General features: G+C 32.8%; 1 protein-coding gene across 1 annotated transcript; it reads right to left on the reverse strand.

Moving 5' to 3' along the window:
* Positions 1 to 2,209: 2,209 nt before the first annotated feature.
* LOC139525114 (degenerin-like protein asic-2) lies at positions 2,210 to 25,767 on the reverse strand. Its single transcript, XM_071320298.1, has 4 exons — positions 25,759 to 25,767; positions 13,920 to 14,252; positions 12,872 to 13,076; positions 2,210 to 2,379 (listed from the first exon to the last, which is right to left on the reverse strand). Exons 1-4 carry the CDS (start codon positions 25,765 to 25,767, stop codon positions 2,210 to 2,212), a joined length of 717 nt encoding a protein of 238 aa, XP_071176399.1.
* Between the last annotated feature and the right edge of the window lie 1,403 nt (positions 25,768 to 27,170).

Below are 27,170 nucleotides of genomic sequence, written 5' to 3' on the forward strand. Positions count from 1 at the left end.
GATGAACATATATATTTGAAATAGTTCCGTTTGTTTAAACCTACAATCCGGCCTTTACTAACCGTTCACGTTTGATCCGTTTCAATTTGCAGATTATTGCCGAACACCCAAAATTATCAAAGATCTTTCCCAAACCTCCTGTCTTAGCTGTTCGGAGACCAGCAAGTCTAAAAGACTTATTTGTGAGAGCTGATGTCACCTCTAATAAAAGCTCCTCAACTGCAGGAGGGTGCAAGTCGCGTGGTAACAGACGGTGTCTGACTTGCCAACAAATACTGAATACTCAAATATTTACTTGCCACTCCAATGGGTCTGTGTACACTATATTTTGCAAGGTAACTTGCAAAACCCAGAATGTTGTATACCTTTTTTAGTGTCGATATGGCATGCAGTATGTTGGCGAGACAGATCACCTGGGCACGCCCAAAAAACCTTACCATCGCTATCATAGACCACAACGAAGGTTGGTCAAGGGCCTACAGACTTGCTCGGAAAAGTTTTTGGATAAGAAAGTTAAGGAAAGTTTCCCCAGAGGGCATCAATGAAAAAACATAGAATGAGTCCCTAGCATCACTTGTGTCCAGTAACTCAGACTTTAGTACAGGACGCTTACAGTTTTAAGGAATTTATTCCTCCTCCCAAACATCAATATTGAAAACAAATTACTGATTCGTGATAATTTGTATACCGATCAAGATTATAATTTCAGTTTGACTACCACATGTCAAGATAAGATCATTTTACATCTTACTGATGAAGGATATTAGTTATCCGAAATATTTAACATTTGTTCATGATTTTTTTTTTTTGGGTGATGTTGTACCCTTTTAAACTTGTTATGTATATTATATTTTGTAGTGTACTCTAGACATATCATAATTATATGATCCATCGCCCCGTTAGATTTATCGTTGGCTATTATTCAGACATTTAAAATTTGATGAAATATACACACTGTTAAAATTGTCTATATCCAAGGTTTCAGATGTTTGCCCTCAGGACGGAAAAATACGTAATTTGTTCTTTCGAGTTATCCAGTATAAAGTGATAGATTGTTAGATATTTTAGATAGGGGTATATATTACTTGAATGAAACCCTTATGTATTGGAATTCAACAACAGGTGTCGAAATGTTCGTATGATCCTAGGAAAAAATCTAGGGGTTTAGTAAATCGCAATAATGCTTGTTCCAGAACTCCTCTCACACTAATGAAGAATAATATGATATTTAATGTATAAAACACTGTTTCGAAAATTTTATAAAAATTTGAGGAGGGAAATAAAATCAGAAATTTGCAAACTGTCATACAAGTGAGAGGTTTGGCTAGCTATAAAACCAGGTTAAATCCACCATTTCCTACATAATCAAACGCCTGTTCAAAGTCAGGAACAGTTGTTTTCCATTCGTCAGATGTGTTTGAGGTTTTGATTTTACCATTTTATAAACGACTTTCCGTTTTGAATTTCCCTTGGAGTTCGGTATTTTTATTATTTTACTTTTTAATACCACATCACTAACTTTTAAATTGAAACACTGTCACGGGGATATGCACCGGGTCCGTCGTTTGTAATTTTTCTTTAAACCTATGACACAAAACAATTCTTATATGCACTTTTGAAATCAGCAAAGAAATCATACCTTTATAATTCACTTCTCGATAGAAAAGAAGAGCTTACTCCCTACCAAACAGAGTTCAAATTACAAAAAAAAGCATGTATATAAATGCATGTTAAAGACGATTTTCAATAAGAAGCTAGCCCAATTTTATAAATGATTTCGCAGGATGTGTTCCACATTAATGCAATGTTCACGTGTTTCTGATGGAACTGTTTTTGAATCTGATAAGATAGGTCTAATCGTGATGGGACACTGCACACATTTGACTGATTGTTGATCACGTCGTTGTGTGCGTCTGTTTCTCGTCGTAGATTTGGCAAATTTAGTCAACTAGATGTAATACGTGCACTGTGTTTAAAGACTTCCTTTAATTTGTTTTGTAAGAATCCATCAAAATATGCTTTCTGCATGCAAGATTACGCATGCCTACCGTGTTCGATAATGCGACTTAATTGATTTGGTATTTGCTAAGCCTACATTTATCGGCAACATTGTTTAACCCCCGCAAAAAATACCTTTCCAGAAAATAAACAATTAACAAAAATTTATGGGTTTCTTTGTTTTGTTGAGTATATTTACACTATCTTAAAATTATTTCCTTACCATTTGTAATTTTACATGAGTCTCTGTTCCACCAGATATAATCAGTGCACGGTCCTCTGGATGTTCCTGTCCATATTCGTGAATCATCAATATTGCTCCATAACCTTCTGATAATGCAAGAGATTCATAGTTTTCCAAATTGATCTTCAGTGTTATCCCTTCAATAATTATTAAAAAATACTTTTATGTATAATAATAATGTCATCTGAAGACAATGGCATGGAAAGTACTTCATTTATTGTCAATGGTTCCCTTCACCATCGTAACTATCTCTTAACCCTAGTAGGTGCATGTTACCAAAAATTTCCGAGCAATGATATACAAAGCATACCCACCCTCGTAATTCAAAGTTTCAAAACACAGACAGTAGGTGTCTGACATGTCATAAAAGCGCTCATATATTTTAGAGCTTCACAGCCAAGCTGCTGACCAAATACATAAGTTTTTTGTTCAGTATTTCCAGAAAAACATGCGACGAAGATATGCGTTGTATGAATGTACGGACAGACAAGGTGAATGCAATAAAACCCCTCTCCACGTGCACGAGTTGGGTATATTTTATTTCTTTTAGCATTTTTATCAGAATTTTAATTATAAACATAAAAAGACGTGTATTGTGTAAAAGTTCACAACTGAAATTGAATGCTAACACGATATATTTTTTTTATTTATTATTCATGAAACAAAACCTTGCGGTCAAATAAATATTATATCGCAGCAAACAGTGCTTCAGGACTGACATGGTTAATGATATGACTTTATTATGCAAATTCTCTGTCTTTAGTAATTTATGAGGTGTTTTGTAGTTGTGTTCGTGCATTCGCCGTCTTTCGGTTTTTCTTTGCCCTGGCAGTTTTCTGTGACTTGTGAGTTTTGAATTTCCCCTTGGTATCTTCCGCCTATATTTATATTTTCCTATAATAACTTTAGTAATCATAAAGAAACTCTGGTTTCAACTCTCTCAGGATATCACAAACCCGATGGTCAGCACTTTCGTTGATATTAAATATCATTCATATGGTCATTTTAGAAATGTTCTGTTTAAAACTGTTTGAATTATTCATAGCACTAAGGTTTTCCTACCCCCGGCATAGATAGCCTCAGATATACGAAGCACTATTTTTCGGAATGCTCTCCAACGTCCTGTTTGATTTGGTCTCCAAACTTTTTTTATGCGCGATCCACTTGTCAGTTTGATGTAGACGAAACGCGAGTCTGACGTTACAAATTATAAGCCTGGTATATTTCATTAGTGACTTTTTAATGCGACCGTCCATTTCACTTAAGGACGGAAGAAAGATACATTTGAGTGGTAAAAATACAAGGAGAGACAGATATGCATGTTTATACTTTTTTCATTTAAAAAGACATTGTTCTTGAAAGTGTCTAAATTTTCTAATGACAAAACAAATATCGCAACAATTAATTTTGTGTGTGCTGGACAGAATTTGTTATCTCTGTTGGCATTGCTGAAGCAGTCTATAAATGTCAGATATGCAGTATCGAATGACCTTCCCATTGTGTGGCTTTATTACATGTTTTGAGGCAACATAATGAACGTGCATCATGCAAACGTAATTCCCTTAATTGCAAAGAAAAACAGACATAATTAGGCGTAAGAAATGCATGGTACAATAGCAGAACGATTGTATATATCTTGTAAACGCGTTAATAATATTGTTCTGCATCAATTGAAAATAACTGACAAGTTCAAATATTCGCCCATTAACGAAATTTGTTTTTCAAAATAAACAATATCGATAAACAGCTGAGTCAAAATGATATTCAGTCTTAAATGATATTTACAGGTTTCATAACAAGTGTTGATATGAAACAATATCCATATCTCAAAACGAGTTTTTAAAACATATTACTCTTATTATATAAAGATTCCTTGTGTTGAATAGAAAACTTTACACATGTTGGTTTGATCTTTTACACCTAGTAAATACATAGAATAGAGAATGGAAACGGATAATGTGTCAAAGAGACAACATCCCGACCAAAGAGCAGAAAACAGCCCAAGACCACCAAGTCTTGAAAGCAGCTAAAAAATCCCGCTACCGGAGGCAGATTCAGCTGACCCCTGAACAATAATATATACTAATTCAGCACAACGGATGCCATACTAATCTCCGAAACATACAAATTTAAGGAAAATGAACTACTATTAAAAGTGGACTTTACCATATGTTGAGTGGAAAGACGGGGACACGTTAGTCATTTATTGTCATGACACATATCGATAAAAGGGTAACCAAGATTATACCAGTTGAAAAGTACATGTTTGTTTGTGTCAGGGCCACTTCCGGGGTTAAAACGTAAACATCAGACATATCTAATTTGACATAAAGAATATTTTCAGGAAAAAAATGTGAGTGCTATGTATATCATTAAAGGACTCTCATATCTTAGTTGCAATGGAAGAATGTACAAAATGAAGTCTATCATGAACTCAAATCGTCATCATTGACCTAACGAGTAGCCATCTGAAATGTCAGAAATTCGTCACACATTGCATGATAAGCAATCTATATTGAAGCATTTTCGTAAAACCTTATTTTTAATCGCACGGGTTGGTATATCGTAATCTGGTGATCGTTTGAAAGTACTTTACTCACTATATGAGTCGGTCACAAAAGAACGTAGACATATTCAGCTAAGAGCTTGATAAAACTTCTTTTATCGTTTTTACTTTTTCTGAATTTGACTCAGTATTGCTTTGAATCCATGGTTGCTCGACGGGTGTCACAGGTGAAGCATTGTCACTCTTTCAAATCACTTGAGCACAAACGATCGTACTTTTTGGTCTGTCCCTTTCTTGTAATCTGCAGTGACATTTTGATTTTTGATTTACCTTTATATCTTAATTATTCAATTTTATCTAATTGTAATTAAGGTCTTTCCTTTTACTAAAGGGAAAGACCTTACTGTATTTCTTCTGATTATTATTCTTCTTGTTCCGCCAAACTTTGACAAAATTTCCCTCCGTAACCGTAAGACGTGTCGCTTTCATGTTCACACTTTGTGTCGGTGTCATGAATACCTATCCGGAACTCACCCTGTGAGTCGAAATATTTTGTCGGTTCGGAGTAATCCCTCCGAAACCCAAAAACCTTGTTATCGTTCCAACACCGTAACCGTAATAGGTAGAAAAAAATGAAGGGTGAAATTTGTTCAGGACCAGACCCCGGTTCTTAGTTACATTTGGATCGAAAAGATTCAACGACTCATTGGTAGGGTTATGCCCCTATGAAAATTAACCGGTGTCGGTTGGCCACCAAAACTCAGAAACCGTAAGTCGTAGACACATAGGATCTTCACCAATCATCATCATTTCATGTATCTTTAAAAAATACCTCAAGGTCAAATTTGTATGTTGACCTTGACCTTTGACCTAACACCTTGTTATGGGATAATCTCAGAAACCATTATATTTACAGAAGTTTTAAATAGTGGAAAATGTTTGGGTCGTTATGGCGCAACTTTGTTACATTTTGACCAAAGAGATTTGACCTTTCTATAAGGGGCATAACCCCTGTTTTAGGTTTTTGAAAAGACAAAATCAGCTTTTACTATATAACCAAAGGTCCTAGACCCTTGGGGTCTTCAGTAATGGCATTGGGGACCAATGACCTTGACAAAGGTCAAAAGGTCAAAGGTCAAGGTCATGTCCCATATAGCGAATTTAGTGTTTTTAACCTTATTTAAAGGATTTTTAGTGTGTTTTCGAGCTTTTTCAGGTTGACCTTGACCTTTTCAATACATTCTACGTCTGTTGGAACATGTATTTTACATTAAAAAAGGAAAGACCTCTCAATTGTTCAAGAACAATTGACAGTTTAATTCTAATATGACGTTCTGCTTTAGCTTTGGGTACAAAGCCATGTTCTAATTTGAATAGAACATGGGCTGCACGTAATTGACGTCACAATTGAAATTGCAACGTCAGATGAATTTTGAACAACGCCAGAGATCAAAATGGACATTTTGTATGGTGTTGCTCGCTAGGAAATTAAATAAAAAACATTCTAAAAGTAAGTTTAAATGTTTTTCTTCTTTTTTTTATTAATAAACTGTTGATTTTTCTATAACGTTTTTGTTCATCAAATCAAAATGGCGACATTTCGAGCGTCTACTATAGGTCCGCTTCGAAGTACAAAAGTTCAAAATATTCCTATTAGAATCGAAATAATTCTATCATGCCATGCTCTATGCTCATTTTAACATGGGTAGGCATTATATTTGTAAACATTTAATACCTCGCTAACGCTCGGTATTAGATATTAACAAATATAATGCCTACCCATGTTAAAATGAGCATAGAGCATGGCATGAAAGAATTATTTCTTAATTTATAAAGCATAATTGGAATAAACAACTAAGCAAACTTTGCCAAATGATGTGCTCATGGGACAAAAAAGCGATTTACTGTCGTAGTCTTAACTTGATACTCAGTCAGGCACTTTCTGAAATTCGCATGGAGGAACGTACAAAACATTTATGCAATGCTAAGGCATGTATTTGCATGATAGTATTCCGTTCAATCGGGTTTTTTTTTTCAAGATTTCTCGAACATAAAACTTTAATAACTTCGTTTCATACTTTAATTGAAATGAAGTGTTGATCATGTTGATGGAAATCTAGTACCTGAAGTAGCCGTTGGTACCCCAACTATATACTTTCGCGAATACAAGGTGTAACAGTTACCATAATGCAAGGACAGGTATTCATCAACTGGGCTGAAGAAAAAGAATACACTACGCATTTAATGTTTATCTAGTGGTATAAGAGTCTTGTCAAATTTTGAAGTCTTTACAGTAGAGTTTTGTAGTTGATGTTTAAGAAATTCCATATTATTCCCGAGTTTTTATAGTTGTGTCTAGAGCAATCATACAACTTTTACTATTAAATATAACTGTAACATCTCATTATAACGGCTACTGTTTAATTCTTTAAAAAGAATTAATTACAAATCATTGATGAACTTCTAATTTTCTGATATCTGGACAACTAGTGATCATTTTTAATTGTGGTTTATCGAGAACACCTCAAATATGTGGTGAAGTGCGTGTGACCCAATCAACAGTTGTCTCTGTTGTATGTTGTAGATTGTCGGGTTATATTTCTTCACCGATTTTTTTGGTCTTTTTTCGACTTATAATTTTCAGTGTCTTTTAGTTTTTTTCCTTTCCAAGTATCATTTTTATCTATCTAATGCAGTGTAGATTGAGAAGCTGTATTTAAATAAAACTATGTAAGGAATACAAACAATTTTATGTTTTGAGAGTTGCAAGAGAGTTAATATGATGTCGGTATGTGTTTGTGTCTCTGCATGAGTTATTGTCTTTTTTACTTCCTTTGACAGTAGATTGAATACAATGCAAAAGATAAACGGTATTCAATGTATGTCTCCTTACGTTATTCTCGAAGGCAGGCTTTTTTCAATTGTTTATGGTAAATCATGTCTATAAATCTTTTTAACTCGTTATTTCAATTATCAATACTATTTTTAATACAGTGTACCAGTACATGATACGCAAACCTTAATTTTGTTAACCAAAAAAAAGATTGTTCATACGGATATGTTTAAGACATCGGTTATACACTCTAGATTATTGTATTACTAGTATATGATATAATTAGCAATTTGGTTATCAAATAACATGATATACATGTCGCATATGCATATATCTTTTAAATGATATTAAAGAATTGCCGAGGAGAATCAAAATTCATAAAAGGACCAGTCATATTTTTTTTTTTATCCTTGGTTTGTATGCGGTATTAAGTTCCTTTTATCAAATTGTTAGACATGTAGCTGAAAATATACAGATACTTACTTATCACATGGGACACCTCTAAATTCACAACTGATTACAAAATCTCTATACTGGTGACCAGCAAAATACCTCTCATTCCTGAGTAGATGATAAAAAAATATTTGCATGATTGTTAGTGTGTAGGTCCAAGCAGTACATTGAATTTATATAAAAATTTAATATAGAAGGACATAAAACGTGAATAAATTGTGAATATCAAAAGAAATATAGGGAAATCTATAAAGGAACTGAAAACGTAGCCATCTGTAGCGATGATAGCTGCATGCCTCTGTCTACGGACATGTCTCATTTGAACCATGGTCATGTTTTATTTGCTTAAAAACGTAAAGCTGATATATATATACAAATAGGTTGCGATCAATTGAAATAAGAATTTCTAGGAAAATCTTTTTTCCCTATATGAATACTTAAGTGCGTTCCTTGGCAAATTTCATTCATAGAACTGTTTAAGATAGTGAGCAAAACATAAAATTATTAATCATAGTAATTCAGTTATGTCGTAAGCTGTTCGCTCTGATCAAACCAATCAATGAACATTTATGCCTTTGCTGCTTTACTTTGCTGTAGAATGTCGCGTCAAACTCATAATTTGGCTCAGGCAATTTATCTAAATTAATTGATAATTTTGAATTTATAAAGACAAATGAATGCTCAATTTCTATTTGCTTCGCACCACCATGTAAAGCTAATAATTTCATTCCACACATGTTCGATATTTTTGCCATCTTGAAATTATTACTTAACAAATTTCAGTTCTGATTGACTGCCCTATGATTTTACTGGGGTTCTATTGGCTACAAGATGTTATATGATTAGGAACATGTCCTGAACAGGCAAAATATTTAATAAGGCGGATAAGGAATAAAATTACCCAATGGGTATTCAAGACCCGATAAACACACGTTGACTTAATTTTAGATACAGCGAAGCACTCTGTAGTTTTCAGAAAGGTTAACCTTGTACGTCAACGTCATCTAGACTTCTCACATTCGGCAGATAATACCATGCTAAAGGAAGCAGTCCTTTGTGCTGTGCAGATGAATAAATACGCACACAGCACGTATTGTGGGAATTTTTCTATAACCTCCGGGATATAAACTCTGTACCTTTTCTAAGAACTGAAATAAGAATAGTAAGAACAAAACCTGTAACTTTGTTTATAGTCGATGCTGTTTAATTCTTTAAAAAGAATTAATTACAAATCATTGATGAACTTCTAATTTTCTGATATCTGGAGATCTAGTGATCATTTTTAATTGTGGTTTATCGAGAATAGTACAAAACAGACATATTTACTTAAATTTGTCGTTAACTTGCAAATGAATACTAATTATTCACACAGGATGTAAAGATTAACTACGCCTTATAGACATGTTAGATATATAACTGTTGTTGACAATTGAGAGTCGAGAGTCTAAAGTTGAGACATTTAAATTAGGGACCATCTCAAAAGAGTAAAATTAATTATTGATTTACTCGGCACAATAACAACTTTTTAACATTGCTACCCAGGCGCGGATTCAGCCAATATTTTGAAAAAAAGGGCGGGGGAGGGAGTGGGTTCCAACACCCGGAACAACATGAAACGTTTACATAATTAGAAAAATCGGGAGACAAAGGGGAGTTCCAACCCCCGGAACAACTCCCTGGATCCGAGAATGCTACCTCACTCGACGATAATGTTTTGCAGTTCATCTGCATAGAAAAGACTCAAACTACATGTTATGAATTAGAGCGTCAGTATTATATTTATAGGTTTTTTATGACATAGCGATATATTAACAAAAATAAACCAGTCATATACTAGGATATTCTATTTATTTTAATTAAAATCAGAATCAGATTCTGAGTCAATGCCAAAAGTATTTTTGGCACTTGCTTCCTTATGAATCGGTCATATGCAACTGTTGTCTCAGAATTCGCCTTTTGATTGTTATCTTATGGCTAAGAACATATCCATGTTATTCGATTTTGTCTTTGTAGTTTTATGATTTTTTCATTTACTATGTCACATACAATTAATGGTATAGCACCGTGTTGTGGGAGATATTTTTTTCTCCATTGGATTGGCCGTCGCATAACGAATGTTTGTTCTTGCAAGGCTGATGGTCAGGACTGCCAAACGCAGTGGCGGCAGTAGATGGTACATTTCATGCAATTTATTGCCCTTAAAATGAGCCACAGGAACAGTCGATGCCAGAAATAGGACACGGAGTTCAACTTGATTTCCCAGAGAACCTTTCTATTTTAGCGGATAAAATATATGCCAACCGTTATCCAATAATGACGCCATACAAAAGACACCAATAAAGTCATAAAACAAGAAGAGACCGTTCTCAACTTACATGCAAGAAGCTAAATCGTCGCAATGGAGAATCCAGAATTAATTTCGAACATGCTATTCGCAGACTTAAATGTTATAAAGTACTTGGTACAATGTGGCGTCATCCGCGCTGGTTCATTTAATTGACTGAAAATAATAAAATCCTTTCTTTATCATGTTTCATTTTGATTTACATAATGCATTATGTTAACAATAGAAAAAAATCAAGACAACCCATTTAAAATGTGTATCGTCTCTCGACTCTCGTTTGTTGTTTGTCAAAAGTAATCATTGATCTAACACGTCTAATAGACATTTTCAATAACTCTCGACACTGACTAATGACATCTACAATTAAAGATGAAAATATTTGATGAATAACATTAAATAGAATTATTCGATTTAACAGTATTTCACTATTCTAAAAAAGAAAACAAAACGGTCTCTACCATTATATGAAAATTTGTGGGAGATTACTTCAACTGATCTTCACCACATTTATTGTTCATATTCAACATTGGAAGGGAAAAGGTTACATCGCTCTTTGTTAATAATTGTGAGGGAACTCTTTTTAATTTTGAGATACTTCCTTGATGGATAGGAAACAACTTGAAATCGACTTCCTGTTCGTTGACTTGAATAGTGGCCAACAATTCCGACTTTTAGCAGCAAATTGGTAGACGAGGTCCTCTATATTTCCCAGAGGAGTGTGTTCTGGTGGGAAATTAAATACACCAAAATCGCTGCTCTTTGGTAAAATCATTGATGGAACTTAAAATCAAACGTCACTCGGAAAATTTGAAGTAAAATTACAAATATTCAAAAGCATGTTACTGAATACAAATTGAGTTTAACATCAAAGTGGTGATTTAAAACTATACAAAAAAGGCTACATAATAGAGAAATATATAAAGAAATGGGTACATTATGGAGAAATCCGATGCCAAAAATTACAAAAAACTGCAGAGTCACGTGCCGCCCTTGTCAATAAACCTAAGACAAAAATTGGTTAAACTTTCAATACTAAAATACAGGTCATTTATCATTTTCACTATTTAGTCAAGGAAGTTTGAAGCTCATTGTCTAAAAAGATGAAATTAAATATTAAGACCATTTCGGCCTTTTCTTCGTACTCAATTAAGATTCAAAGTGACTTTTACTTAACAATTAATTAACTAAAAAAACAAGAACAGTATCGTTGTTGTAGGTAAAGCAGACATACATTCTTTATGTGCCGGTCCCAAGTTAGGTGGGGTTCGTGTTGTTTATTCTTTAGTTTTCTATGTTGTGTCGTGTGTGCTGTTGTTTGTTTGTCTTTTTTCATTTTTAGCCATGGCGTTGTCAGTTTGTTTTAGTTTTGGGATCCTGTAGTTCCATGGTTGTCGTTTGTTCAATGCCAGTGTCCAGTAATAGAGGCCGTCTGGGATGAAGGTCGGAGAATTTAGACTTTAACTGGATAATGAGGGTATATTGGAGATGAACAGAAATTGTGCCATGCAACAGGCCACGTACGGCCCCCTCAAAGAATTGTCAAGGGTTGTTCGGAATAACTGATAAAAAGTCAAAAACAAGAGAAGCAAAGTAAAAAGTCATCTTTTACATATTATAATTAAAAAGACCATAAGGAAGAATAGCAAAATACAATTATAAAGTTAATAACGTCTTTTCATATTTTTTATTGACCAATATTATTTCTAATTCTGGCTCGTAATGTCGCAATGTCAACATTTTCCAGGTGTATAGGTTAATCCACAAATGTCTGAGACAAATGTACTTCAAATGAGCGACGAAAGAAGAGACAGTAAACAGGATACTTTAAAAAGAGATTTAAGGATGTTCGCTACTCTGTTTCAAAATAACAAGCTTTTTAAAAGACTTTTATAAATTGATAGTATATAAATAAAGAAACTAAAATATGTCAGAAAAAATTGCTTGTTTTCCAGATATAAGCCTTTGAAAATTTGCCTGGATTTCCCAATTTTTCATACGTTTACAAAAATGTAACATTGGCACTTTTTTCCGTTCAAAAACGATGAAAAAATAACAAGGATTTTATAAGATTTTCAAAGATGACATTTAAACTATATGTAATCAAATTATGGAAAGAAAAGTAGGGGATTGGGCAAAATTTGTAATGGCACTCAAAGATAAAACCAGAGGATTCCGAATATCTGGCAAACATTCAAAAACAAGAGAAGTGAACGTCCTTAAAATGAATACAAACAAATCTTTTATAAAGGACAAAAATGTAAGTGGGATATTGTGTTAATAGTATGGCATTTTGACATCATAAACAATCAACTATTGAATTATTAAGAATACATTTGATTATTCCTATTATTTTTACAAAGGTAAAGGATAATGATATTATATAAATTTAACTAAATGAATAGTAAGAAAGAATTGTCTGTATATCATATGCATAAGCTCTTCACTTCGCGTTATTCAAATGAGTGTGCATGTGTGCGTATTATACATACCAACTTAGATGAGTAAGTTCCGCATAAAGTAGCTCTTTTTTAATATTTTCTGGACTTATGGTTTCCGACTGTTTAACTCTATCCGTATCATCACTGTACTGGTCATCATAAAATGTGTCCGATTCCCCGTAGTCATACGTGTAAACATCAGAGTTCCAAATATCTGTGAAATTGTCTAGGCGTTGTTTAATAGCATCGTCAACGTTTCCCTACAACAAAATGATTTTTGAATGAGAATACATACGTATGATTATAAATTATTTATATTGTTACTATGAAAACTGTTATTGCGCTTATATACCTTTCAAAGTTTTTGTGGTGTTGCCATACTTTAGTTTCTTTTTAAGAGTATCACTGTTGTTACCTGAGTTGATTCTTGTTGGTTTTTTTTCGAAAGGTGTTTGTTGCTCAATCTTTGGTGTTGTGGAATGTGTTTCGTGGAACGTTGTTCGTCTGTTAGAATGGTACATTTAAGGAGGTGTCCCACACTTTGACTAAAATAGATTTGGCTCGTTTAGTTTTCATAAAGTTTTGACAGAATATTTACTCTGACCTGTTGACAAAAATATGAAAATTTCAAGAAATTTGAAACACACAGTTTACAGGAATTATAATTTGGTTGAACATATAGCAGTTTGGCAAACACTAATTTTGATCGTTGAAAAGCTTGATTTCCCCTTTCTTATAGTATGTGATTAAAACGTTTAGCTGATTTTTAAGAGCGAACTCCCTTAGGTGTTCTGTACCCCCTTAAAGCTTGACGTATTGTATATATATTTTTTTAATGTTTTTAGTCGCCTTGTTGATATTTTCCTTCTTTTTCTATCTTAATTTGTATACTGAAAATCAATTAACGAGTTTTCAACAGCGGTTAACTACATGTATACTACAATTGTCACTTAAATACAACAGTGTTAAGTGATTTGATAAGTTCCAATGCGAACAGGTTAGAAATTGGCTTGCTTTTCATTTGGACTCCATGGCAATTGGGAAAAATCTATAAAATGAGCATCGACCTCATTTTAAACTACTTCAGATCTTAAATGTCTTACCCCTAATAATATTTGTTGAATAAGTTGACTTGACAAACCGACAACTTTGGTTCGTCGTATTGGATTCATGTTACATATTGTAATAGCTGGCAATTTCATCGGCTTGAAATCTAGTTTAACATTAGTCTGTTTTGGATAAGATTGGTACAGAACCAACACATTATACAGTTGATAAGCTGCAAATCCTGCAAGTGACAAAAATGGCATGATCCATAACAGTCTTCGAAAATTGTTTTTTCTGCAGAGAATATGTGATATTCCGTGAATATTTGAATTTTTACCATGCTCTTTCAGTTTCTCTAACAACGCTGTTTCTCTGTCTTCTTTAGTTGTCTAAAATAAAACATTGGATAAATTAAAAATTAAACATTAACTTAAAATGGTAAGAAAATAGTATTGCTTACATAACACTTTATAATACTAATTCAAAAGATTGTGAACGTCAACAGCTCAAGGGATAACGTTTCTTGGAGCCTCGAAAGTCGAGGTTTACTTTTGTTACAAATGGTGCATGGTACTGAGGGTCTTCTGTCAGCTAATGGAACGGGCGGTGATATATCCAAATTATATTGATCGAATGGACCTGATGTTTATCTAGTTTCTTAGTAAGATGAAAGAACAGGCCATTACCGCTATTTGACAAGAACGCCCTGAATTAACCTAAAATATAAAACCATTCAAAAGAAAAAAAAATAATGACCAGTCCTGATTTATACTACAAAAATTCGAGAAAAATAAATTATGAAAGACAGAAATCAACAACCACTGGTTTACAGACTCCAGGCTTGGGACAGGCCAAATAAAAAGCTTTGGAGTTAAACATGATAATGAGCGCTCATATAATCCTGGAATAGTGGTGTAGCAGTAGTTATGTAATATGATACATCAACAAAACATTATGTAATTATCGGTCGGAACAGGTTTAACTCAACAGAGCTGTACCAACTCGCAGTTACTGAAAGATAATGCAAAGCCCTAATTCAATTAACATATAGACAAAAAGTGTTTAGTTGGGATAAATGCAAACTTCAACGAGCATGTCTCCTGTTTCGATCCGAGTACAAATACAACAGATATTTAAAGACACTATACCGTAGTTGACTGTATCCTGCAATGGTTTTTCTTCACAAATAGGAAAACTCATATTAATTACAGTTATTTTCGTTTTTAAAAAACATTTTTGTTGGTTTCTTTCCCCGATGTGGGCTCTGTGTTGTTACTATACTATATATTAAAATATTAATTTTCGCGAACCATTTAGGTCACAGAAATTCCAAAAATGGCATCAGTAAGGAGAGTTGTACAAATAATGTGAATACACAAAACCCCGATCCAATTTATCTTTTTCTAAAAGTATTCATCATTTTCTGTTTTGCATGTACTAACAACATTTCATTTTTCTATAATTTCGATTAAAAAATTATAAAACCTGCAGTTAAAATAGGTCACATGCCCCGAATAAACATTCCCCGATTGGTTGAACTACTGTAGCCTCGTTTGTAAAGCAACGAAAGCCTCAATGTAAAGAACACGCTTCCCAAGAGTAAACAGAGTTGTACAAATAATATAAATACACAGAACCCCGATCCAATTCATCTTTTGCTAAAAGTGTTTATCATTTTCTGTTTTGTATCTACAAACAACATTTCATTTTTCTGTAATTCTGTTTTAAACATGCCAAATATTGCAGTAAAAATAGAGGTATGTCCCAACTTAACATTCCCCGCTTGATATAACGCAACGGAAGCCTCGATTCAAAGACGAAAAGGGGTTGACAGGATACACGTAATCGTAATAAAATTCAACTTCATGGTTCTTATGCAAGCAAATTTAATAAACAATGATTTTATACAGTTGTTTTATTGTTTTCACCATAAAAAGGGATTTTTTTTCTATTAGATTAACTTAATTTAAAACCAATATAAATATAGTTAACATACATATTTTATTTAACTGAGTAAATTGATCGGCAAGTGAACGATACATAGACCTTAAATAATTTTTGGTCTATCCCAGTGATGATATTTGCGCGGGAATTTCTTCCATTAACATCGTAATTTAATTTACTTTGGATTATAGTTATCTTTACATGTAATGTGACAAGATTTAATATGATATTATTTGTCTCTTCTTCTATAGTACATAGTTTGACGTCAGGTTTGTACACATGAAGTCTCTAGTCTATAAAAAATAGCCAGTAATAGAACGATAAACAGATAAGCAACTGTCTAAGGCTAAGTCTTAGGCCAAGTAAGGGAGATGAAAAAGCCAGTATATGAACGATAAATAGACAAGCAGGCTTTCTTCGTATAGATACCTTAAAAATCACCCACTATGACTGAGGACATTATTTGATTCATTTTAGCTCATTAGCTGTCACTCGCCAAAAAAGTTCATTGCGGCTCACTGGCTAATATTTTACGATATCAATGTGTAGAAAAGCCGACAACCGATACATGTATGGTCAGATCATATGTTTTTGTACGAAAAATGAATTCGTGCTATCCACGCCTTTTCAATAGATATTGTTACGCCACAATGCATTCTTAATAGCACGAAAACCCATGAGAAGAGGATATATATGAGACAATATCTGAAAAAGTCTAATTTCCATGTCCCGCACTTCACCAGCAATTATTTTTTTATTCAAACATCTTTTTTGAAAATTTTATGTTTCAGTATAAACTAAATTATATAATGCACCAACTCCTGCCAATAAAATTTTGTAATTTAAATGTTCAACCCCCCTAAAATCATGTTGTCCCCTGTGTTTTTTTGAAAACTAAATCATTCAAATAATATCCAAATTAATTAAACAGGCATCCGATTCTCACATATAAGATATATTATATAATAAACTTGCCCCTAATCTGTCTTTTTATCCTTTATAGCAGTGTTTAGACGTACCGAAAAAAAAACATCCGTCATTCTTTAATAATCATAGAAGGTTAACAACTAGTCTGTTTCCCGGCCGTTATTAAAATTCGTGACAATACCTCAATATTTGTATATTACGAAGGCATACTAAATGTTTTAAGGAGGGGACCAACCTAGTCAGTAACAACGTACTATTGTGAATTATTTTTTCGGATAATAATCTTTTAGACATGATACATTAAAAACGGGCACAGGACGTTTGTGCTTTTTTAACTGTAAAACGATAGGACATTTGCGCTTCAAATACTATGGACATTTGCGCTTTTAATTTTAATTCACCTGTATTAAATTGACCGGACATTTGCGCATTTTACCTATAGTCGCCTACCTGTGATCTTAATGAGAAGTAATCATTACGTGAATAAATTTTACTTACATTTGTCATTAATTAGTTTTCATTTACACAGTCATGAACATGAAGTTTAAAGTTATAGATAGAGACTAGTAAAGAACAAAATGTATATGTCTTGATGGATTTTTATATCGTTTCATGGAGATGTACCGTTAAACATTGTAATGCAAGAATTAAAACGGACAATGGGACTTCTAATATTTTGAGTCAGAAAAATGATCATAATCATCAACAATGCAACGACAGAAAAATTGAGCGCCATCAGCTAAGAGTGTATGCAAAACAAAAGGCTGCTGACGACCGCACATAGAGACCATCAAAAATCATTCGTGCTGGATTGAAAGATGTTGGTGAGGATTCTTTACATCCTAAGGATTTAAAGTCTGTTTCAAAGGCAATGTATAGAGTGAGAAGAAAATCCCAACCGGATTTTCCTAAGTCAAGAGAAGAGGTTCACACTCTCTTTGAAGGTTATCCTGTACAGACCTCAAAATTGGAAAATGTTCTTCAAGTCAACAACAGAGAAAATGGAATAATCATCTTTACATGTACAACCAATTTAGAATGCTTGTGTAATGTTGAAAAAAAATTTATGGACGGAACATTTAACTTTTGCACTAAATTTTTTAAGCAGCTCTATACCATTCATGGATTTAAAAATTGGAACTATATTCCCCTTGTATTTATTCTGTTGACTGGGGAGTCTGAAGAAATATATTATCATTGTTTTACCAAGCTAGTCGAAGTTTGTGATGATAGAAATTTGACTTTGAAACCTAAGACGGTCCCAAGCCCGGATAAAAGAGGAAGGAAGTCATAGATATAAAAAATAAAAAGCGCAAATGTCCATTTTTAAAAAGCGCAAATGTCATATGAAAAAGCGCAAACGTCCCTTGCCGTTAAAAACGGTGTCATTGATAGGCAACCATGAACACAAAGAAAAATGAATCCGTGAAAGTGTTCCATGTTTATTCCATTCAAATAAAGACTTGTTATGAAAATACTATATATTTAACTATTTTATAAAAAAAAAAAAAAAAAAAAAAAAAAACATTATATCTTAAACTTGTAACTTCAATTTCAAGTTTTAAAAGTTCCTCAATTTAAAATAATACATGATATATTTGCCTGATCTTATATTTCTGTAATTAAAATGCCTTCAAATACATATAATGTTTATTTTTATTCTATTTTCCACAAAACATTTTAGCTTAGTTTAAATGAAATTCATAACAGAGAATTAAAACACTGTTGAAGAGAATATACATATTCGTGTTAATTCGCCTCAGTTTAATTTGATAATTCAAGTTTGACATTTAACATTTTAATCCGCAATCCACGTTTACCCGACAATCGTGTATATTGTATTTTCTCAATGGAATAACATAACGTGCAAATGACCATCAGAAACTAAGACAAAAATGATATTTAAAATGGTATTTATCAAAACTTAAATATTTGAAAATATCTTAGTAGCATATGAATTTGCCAAATAAGCGAAGAATTATAATCTAGCCTAGTTCAACCAAGGATTTGTATAGTTTCATTTCAATAAGATATTGTTGGTGTTTTTGGCGACTATAGCAGCAACATGATCGTTATTAAATAAAAATATAAAAATTTCGCTATCTGATAATTATAGGTTAAAATGTTCATTAAAATGTATAATATTTGTCTTAAAACAACATATAATGGGCATTTTAGAATAACATGAAGTTCATCTTCAATAGTAGAGCTTCAACACATGTCATCTCATGGACTTCTTTTTTTCATACTTTCCAGTTTCTATTTTTTAAGTGAAGCTACCCACATTTAAATTTTGCAAAAGCACATTTGTTTTTAATTGACAGAATATTTTTAACAAATAACAGTTGGCCAACTGCATATTTTTAAGTCCATTTTCGCTCAGTTGAATAGAAATTCCAATTTTAACTCTTCTGTCGTAGAAATGTCAATATCATGTTATTATTTGTACATTGTACGTACAACATGTATCATTATTTCAAAATGTGTCAGTCCCAGGCAAGATTCACTGAATAACCACGAAATATTTACAGATGATAAAATATTTACACAAAACGTCATGAATCTGTATGAACGTTATGTACGATGAAGTTAATTTTAAAGTGTTCACAAGAAAGTAAGTATGACTGTAAATTTTATTTAAAGTCGGAACATACATATATATATATACAACTCGTCTAAACATCAACCCAACAATGTTAGATCTGTAAATTTGCTTTCGCAAATTTTTGGTTCTTCCCTCGCCGGGATTCGAACCCATGCTACTGTGATATCGTGACACCACATCGCCTGCACTGCAGCCGTCCCGCTAGACCACAAGACCACCTGGGCTCTTAAAAAAAAGAGCTTTCGCTGGCCGTGTGTTACCTTTCCTCGTCAGTTTTAATCTAGCGGCGTACTACAGTACATGATATATAAGGCATGAAGATGTTATTGTTACAGATCAGCTAAATTATAAATAGTAAAGGATCCTACAAATTAATGTAATATATATATATATATACTTTAACCGTGAGAAAAAATATAAGCTTTGGTGAGCTCTATAACCGACTATCATATAAAAACCGCAATGTATGAACGGTACACAATTAGAGATGAACGTTTGACAAATGCACGTTATCTGATATCCACAATTATACACGATTGACGAACGCACGATACACGGTTAAGAATGAATGATTGATGAACGCACGATACACGCACGATACACGGTTAAGAATGAATGATTGATGAGCGCACGATACATGCACGATACACGATTAAGAATACACGATGCACGCACGTTACACGGAAATACACGGAACGATGAATGATGAACGCACGATTGGTACACGCACGATACACGCACGATACACGATGAACGCACGAAATAATGGTCAGTTTGAATTTTAGAAGGTCAGAGACCTTCTAAAATTCAAACTGACCACACGCACGATACACGTACGGTGAATACACGATACACGCACGGTACACGCACGATACACGATACACGATACACGCACGATGAGCAATGAGCGTTACACGGAGGATTAACGCAAAATGAATGATGAATGATGAACGCACGATACACGCACGATGCACGATGAATGATAAATACACGATACACGCACGATACACGATGAATGATAAATACACGATACACGAACGATACACGCACGTTGAATGATTCATTGACGAATGAACAACGAAGGCTTTTTACGCGATTCTCAAAGCTATTTTATTTAGAACAGTATTTAAAATTGATATGCATTTTAATTGAAGGCAATACTTGTAGCTGTTTTGCCGATACCAGCATAATAGATAATATGTTATTTTGCCAGCTCAGATTCAAATAACTTAATTAAAGTCGGCTATTTTATAGGCACTGGAAATATTTGTGAACTTGGAAAGAAGCTCCTAACAATTAAAATATAGTGTCTTGATTTTGTTCAGCCTGGTAGTTCAAATTTACGGCAAACGAAGGCGAGACATTGTGTCCCGCGAAACCCTTACTAATTTTATTTCATACAGTTAAAAATCTAAATTTTATTTTTATGCATACAATGTCCGACGCATTATATCTACAGACAGTTACTGGTTCTAAAAATTATTTCAACTACATGTTTGATATAATTGATTGCAATAAATGAATGATCTATGTATTTTTATTTTCATGTTATATATTTTTTCACTTTGACGGATAAATTTTATAAACGATTATCTAACAAATATTGTAAGCTGTTTTCGTATTTACAACAAGCATATCAGAAATTATTTGGTTCTTTTATGTTAACATGCACTGCAAATTGTTGTAGTTCTATACATATATACTTATCAACAGGACATATTAGGTTATAATTTCACCAATAAATGAGTAGTTGAACAACATTTAGAACGTGTCGGTTTTTCCTTGATATTGCCGAAAATCAGTGATCCGACGGACACTAGCGAACTGACATAACAAATGATTAAACAATCATAATCTCTTTTTTTAATGTAAGTTACAAAGTTCCTTATATTATCCATTGTTATCAGAATCGTATGTGTTATTTTAGAGCAAAAGATATTATTTTGTCAGAAAAATTTGATTAGTACAACATGTACAAATTAGTTAGAACTACCTAAGAAAATGACATTTACCAAATAATTAGAAAATTTAAACATTTGTAATACCAAATACTTCATAATATACTTCTGAAACGACTTTTCGTCCTGAATATGCATGAAATCTTTGCCACTGGACGTTTAAACCACCACTGAATAATCAATTAATCAATTTTGCTCTCAGTAAAAATTAATTAAACAATATAAGACACAATGGTGTCTGTTGTTTGTTTGTACAGTAAACATACTAAATGTGTTTATATTCCTTATACAATTTCAAGTATGTAAAAAAATTCATATATATTTTCAAACATCCTCTGACACATCAAATTTCTAGGAGGTGAGATTCACGAGGTTTTACCTAAAACCAAACGGTAAAAGATATCCCAAGTTTTTTTTTAAATACATGTTTAATTTGATAAGGAGATTTGAAAAATCGTTCTCAATGGTAGTTGAAATTATTCAGTGCAATCATTTTGTGTCCGTCGTTGTCTTTCATACATATCAATTTGTGTATCCACTGTTTGCTGTTCGTAATCTCATGGAAGTATTATATTTTCAATATAATACTTCAATGGTAATCTATTGTTTATGGCAGTCAGGTCTCGCGATCGGTGTCAAAATTTAAGCCCGCACTTAGGTAAATTAATGATAATTTATAGGGGAGGGGCTATTTTTCTCGATGCAAACATTATTTTCCTTCCTGAAAAGAAAACGCCCTTAACAATTTTCTATATTTTTTCATTAAATCATAAACCGATGTATATTAAATGATTTTTTTTAAATTTAAAAACAAGACATATTTTTATGGTAAATATAATTATCTAAATGTCAGGGTAATTGTCTTCTCCAAATATTTTTTTTTCATTTTTTAAGGTAATAGTGTTATCAGTTATGTAATTTGACACGTGTCTTATAGTTTAGTGATTTTCGGAAAAATTAACGAAAACCGGCAAAGGTATTGTTCAATTATTATTTGTGATCTTTTATTGATTAAATTTGAATATATGCATTAAATATCAATCTCTATCTAGATAAGAAATTTGTTTACATTGTACATCACTCTTTTAGTCCTTAGAACCGTATTATAACTCATTAGTGCACTGAGGAGTCCTTAGTCGTGTTTAGACGCACCATTTTCTGTTTTTTAGGAGGATTGTTGTCTCTTTGACACATTCTCCATTTCAATCCTCCATTTTATTCAATTAGTTGTGATTCTCTTTATCTCTTTGTTTAATGTTTTTGCAGACGAAACAATTCGCAGAATAAATCTAAAAAACAGACATTAAGCTCTTTCTTCTAAAAGCTTTTAGCATTTTTTTTCGAGATTTAACCATTAAGAGCATAAAATTATGTCCCTTCTTTTTAGAAATTTGGCTTAAAACCGTATGCAGATTTTTGTTCCAACTATTATGAAGAAATTAACAACTTTTTTTAACTAGATAAATATTCAACAAAAATATTGTTTTTCTTAAATCAATTTCTTTTAACAAAAATCAATTATTAACATAGAATTGTTACACAAATGTAGTAAGAACCAAATTTTGTAACGAAGATATTCCTTATCTCTTTATACTTTGAAACATAAAATATTAAGGGTGTCTGCTCAAAGGACAGAAATGTCCAAGACACCGAAATATTAAGTAAATGTCGAATAATTCAAACCCATTTGTCTTTTAAATTTAGCACATGAAGATATAGTTTTTAGCACATATATACACATGTACAAATTGATTTTGTAAAAAAAAATCACTGTCGGTCTAAAACTGTATCGCATGCCCATAATTGTTCTAAAGCTTTAAATGTCAGATCATGAGGGTCTGAGTGGGGATTCATTATTTCTGTATTCTATAATTTTAGGCAATTTGTTTTATAACTCGTTTTACCTTTTGCCGATCATTCTTTATTCCATATATTCTAGTACCTCATCATTTTCTTTTCTATATATTTGTCTGGTTATTTTTTGTTTTCTTTATTTTTTTGTCTATAATTTCCTTCTATAAACCCCCATCCACACCCTCATGTATAATGGAAGACGATACACATTTTAGTAAACATACCACCCGTTGTCACTTTCACCTGACATACAAATCACATATTGTTATTACGGCCCGTTATTTCCACCTGGACACAGGACTTATATAACATATATATTACGTAATAATAATGGATATAGTAAATTCAGTAGAATATAACATGTATCAACGCACTGGCTTGTTAAATGTATTTTGAACTGACAATTGTTAATAATATTTTTAGTTATTTTAAAACTAAAAATGAAAATCGGGAATATGTCAAAGAGACAACAACCAGAAAAGAACAATTGACAGCCGAAGGCCACCAGTTATATTTGCTTATGTTTTAGTTTCGAATAGGGCAAAAGCCATTGTATTTTCAGAAAATCTCTAAACGGATAATGAGAGTTTAGCGACCTTAACTTGCTAACAGCCCTAGCACTGTCTCTTAACATTGCCGAATTTAAGAGCCTTTATCAATTAAGGGATATGCTCTACCTAGCTTTTGGTGTTTACAAAAATATCCATTTCAGAACCAAATTGGGGCTTCTTTATATTTATACCAAAATTGAGTTCAAGGCAGTATTTTGTCGAAGAGAACTATTACCCAAAGTGCAACATGCGAGAAAACTTCATTTCCCTTATTGTTTTTAATGATGTGACTAATCTTTCGAGGTTACGTCACGGAAATATATATATCTTAAATGAAAAGGTGCAACTGGGTGCATCCCTAAAAAAACAAATTTAAAACAATCTATATATATATAAAATGACATATATTCGTTAATCAGACAGCAATCCAACATTTGAACATAAACACAAGAAAGTTACCTGACATCTAGAATAAGAGGTTTAAGCATACATGTACCCCGCGCTGGTATCAACTTACTGAGTTGTGAGTAAAATTCAATATACACGTAGGACTGTGAAACGGGAAATACACGATAGATTTGTTTTTATACGTACGATTGAGTATCATTCCAAAAAGGCATCCACAAACTATTCTTATGATTATATAATGGTAAATGGGGATCTCATTAGAGGAACAAATTAAATAAAGATACATGTAGAAGCAAGAATGATTTCCACATGCAAAACATCAAATAGGACGATCTCTCAATAAGAACGCAGCAACTTGAACTATAACATCCATAGGCAATAACACTATAGTAAATACTTTATATACTGACATTGAAACAAATATACTGCTCATAATAATTGCACATATGTAGACTTTAATTGAGGTATCCCGCGTTATATAAACCATCGCACACCATTGCGCCGAAGTGTGCTGAGCTATTATTTCAGTATTCAACCCAATGTAAAGCAAAACGAATAATACCGTTTTGAGCTATAAAACCAAGGCAACCCTTTATACTAGTCAAAAAATTACTTGGTCTTGATAGATGCATACGAAACTTCAATTAATTGTTTGTATTTTTCAATCTATTATATCCGATAAAAATGAACAAAAAATCAGGATAAAAACTACCGATTTTTCTATGAAACAAAATTTATCCTTATTGTAGTCTTTGTCATATGGATTCATAAAGGACAAAAAATGTCCTCAGTAACAGAACAAAAAACATCCCATGGTAAAAAAAAACACGGGTTCGTCTAAAGGAGTCCTTAGTGCACTATGAACTAGAACATGCCACTAAGGACTAGATGGGATGCTGTTACATGTAATTTCTTTTCATATTATGGTATATATCAATATTTAAGGCATAAATTTCAAATTTTATAGAAAATTAATAATAAATAAACAAGATCTTCAACATTATTGAGACATGCGCCTGTTTGTCTTTGATATGCCGAAAATCAATGAATCGTCTTACACTTGTCAAATTACATAACTGATTACACGGGAATCCTCCCATCTGTTGTGTTAAAGTTTAATCGAGAAGATCGGTAAAGTTGGATACTGATAAATGAATAGTTGTTGAAAAAAAATCAGAACGAAGAAGTATTTTCTAAAGTGTATTTTGTAAATATTTCAAGTAAATAATAAATTTGTCAACAGAGCAATATATCTAATGTCGGTTTTAAAAGACCGCATACAAATTTTGCGTTCGTATATTGGTATCACTTCGTCGTCGTCCGTCGTCAGCTTGACTTGTTCGTGGAGCGTTGTCACAAATTCTGGTATACTTTGTTGTTTCCAGTTAATCGCCATTTTGAATACGTGTTTTAAAGATTCGCAAATGATACCTGTCCACAAATGAACATGTTGAAGCTGGTTACGAGGTTTCAATACACATTCGTACAATAGTTCTTTACGTTTTTGAAAGTACGTGTTGAAGTTTTGATAACAAGAAAAAGATGTGGTATGATTGGGGATGAGACAACTCATCGCAAGAAATAAAATGACACAGAAGTTTTCACCATAAGTCACCCCACGGCCTTCAACAGTGAGTAATGAACATACCACAGTCATTTTTCCATAAATTATCTCATACAATATGTTAAACAGACAATTTGTTTAAAAAAATCGTAAAGGTTCTGCGGAACCCAGTGTCTCGCCTATTCTTTCTGTTAATCGCATGCTCAACAAAAATGAGGAAATAAATCAATAAAATATTCCTGTTGATACTATCTTTTGATTGAAAAAGTTTGGTAAAAACCCAGGACAGTTTATGAATCTAATAAATGTTTAAAAACTTCTTGATACTATCTTATGATTATAAACAAGCTTCTGTTTAAGTTTAATAGAAATGCAGGATAGTTTAAGAAACGGTTATTTAAATTTCAAAAACTTTAACCACAGAGTGAATATTTGTAGACGCCGCCGACGCCGACGGAATGTAGGATCGCTTAGTCTCGCTTTTTCGACTAAAGTCGAAGAATCGACAAAAAATTTCCTTCTGACATACGGGCGCACTACGCATTTTTTATACGCCCGTCAACATTTTGACGGGACGTTTTATGGAATACAAATGTCCGGCGTCCGCCGGGCGTCCGCATGTCGCACTGTAACTTAAGAACCGCTTATCCATTTCATGAAACTTAACATAGTTGTTTCTTATGATGGTTTTCGGAATTCACTCATATTTTTAGTGAAACCATTTGTATATACACGCATCTTTGTCGGAATTAAAATAAAAACAGAACACTTATAAATATATTTATTCCTTTTGTCTTCGTATATCTTAGATAAACATTTTAACAAGCTGACCACACTCTTACTTATAAGTTGGCGCACATCAAAGTCGTGCTCCTATGGCAAACAATGTTGTTGGGAAAGAAATAAAACAACAGCAAAATTATTTGTCCTTTTTATCATTTTAACTAAGAACAACACATTTAATTATTAATATTTGAAACATAATTCTTTTCGATACAATTGTTTTAAATTACTTAGAATAAAAAAGATCGTGATTGTTTAATCAGTTGCTATGTTATTTAGGACGTGTCAATCGGTTCATTGATTTTCGGCAAATCAAAGAAAATCCCGCACGTGTCTAAATAATGTTGAATATCTCGTTTATTTATGATTATTTTTCTGTAAAATTTGAAATTTATGCATTAAATATAAATCTCTTACATGATATATAAAAATAATACATTTAACAGCACTCCTTCTAGTCCTTAGTGGCATTGTATAGTCAAGGCCTTAGTGCACTAATGACTCCTTTATAGCAGTGTTTAGACGTACCGAAGAAAAAAACATCCGTCATTCTTTAATAATCATAGAAGGTTAACAACTAGTCTGTTTCCCGGCCGTTATTGAAATTCGTTACAATACCTTAATATTTGTATATTCCGAAGGCATACTGAATGTTTTACGGAGGGGACCAACCTAGTCAGTAACAACGTACTATTGTGAATTATTTTTTCGGA

This window comes from Mytilus edulis, chromosome 5 (assembly GCF_963676685.1).
Source record: "Mytilus edulis chromosome 5, xbMytEdul2.2, whole genome shotgun sequence".
Taxonomy (NCBI): Eukaryota; Metazoa; Mollusca; class Bivalvia; order Mytilida; family Mytilidae; genus Mytilus; species Mytilus edulis.

Coding starts and splice junctions, on each gene's coding strand:
- LOC139525114 (XM_071320298.1), bottom strand. Junction 13,077..13,919: donor TTCAACAAATATTATTAGGG/GTAAGACATTTA, acceptor ATTTTGTTGTAG/GGAAACGTTGACGATGCTAT. Junction 2,380..12,871: donor TGCGGAACTTACTCATCTAA/GTTGGTATGTAT, acceptor TAATTATTGAAG/GGATAACACTGAAGATCAAT.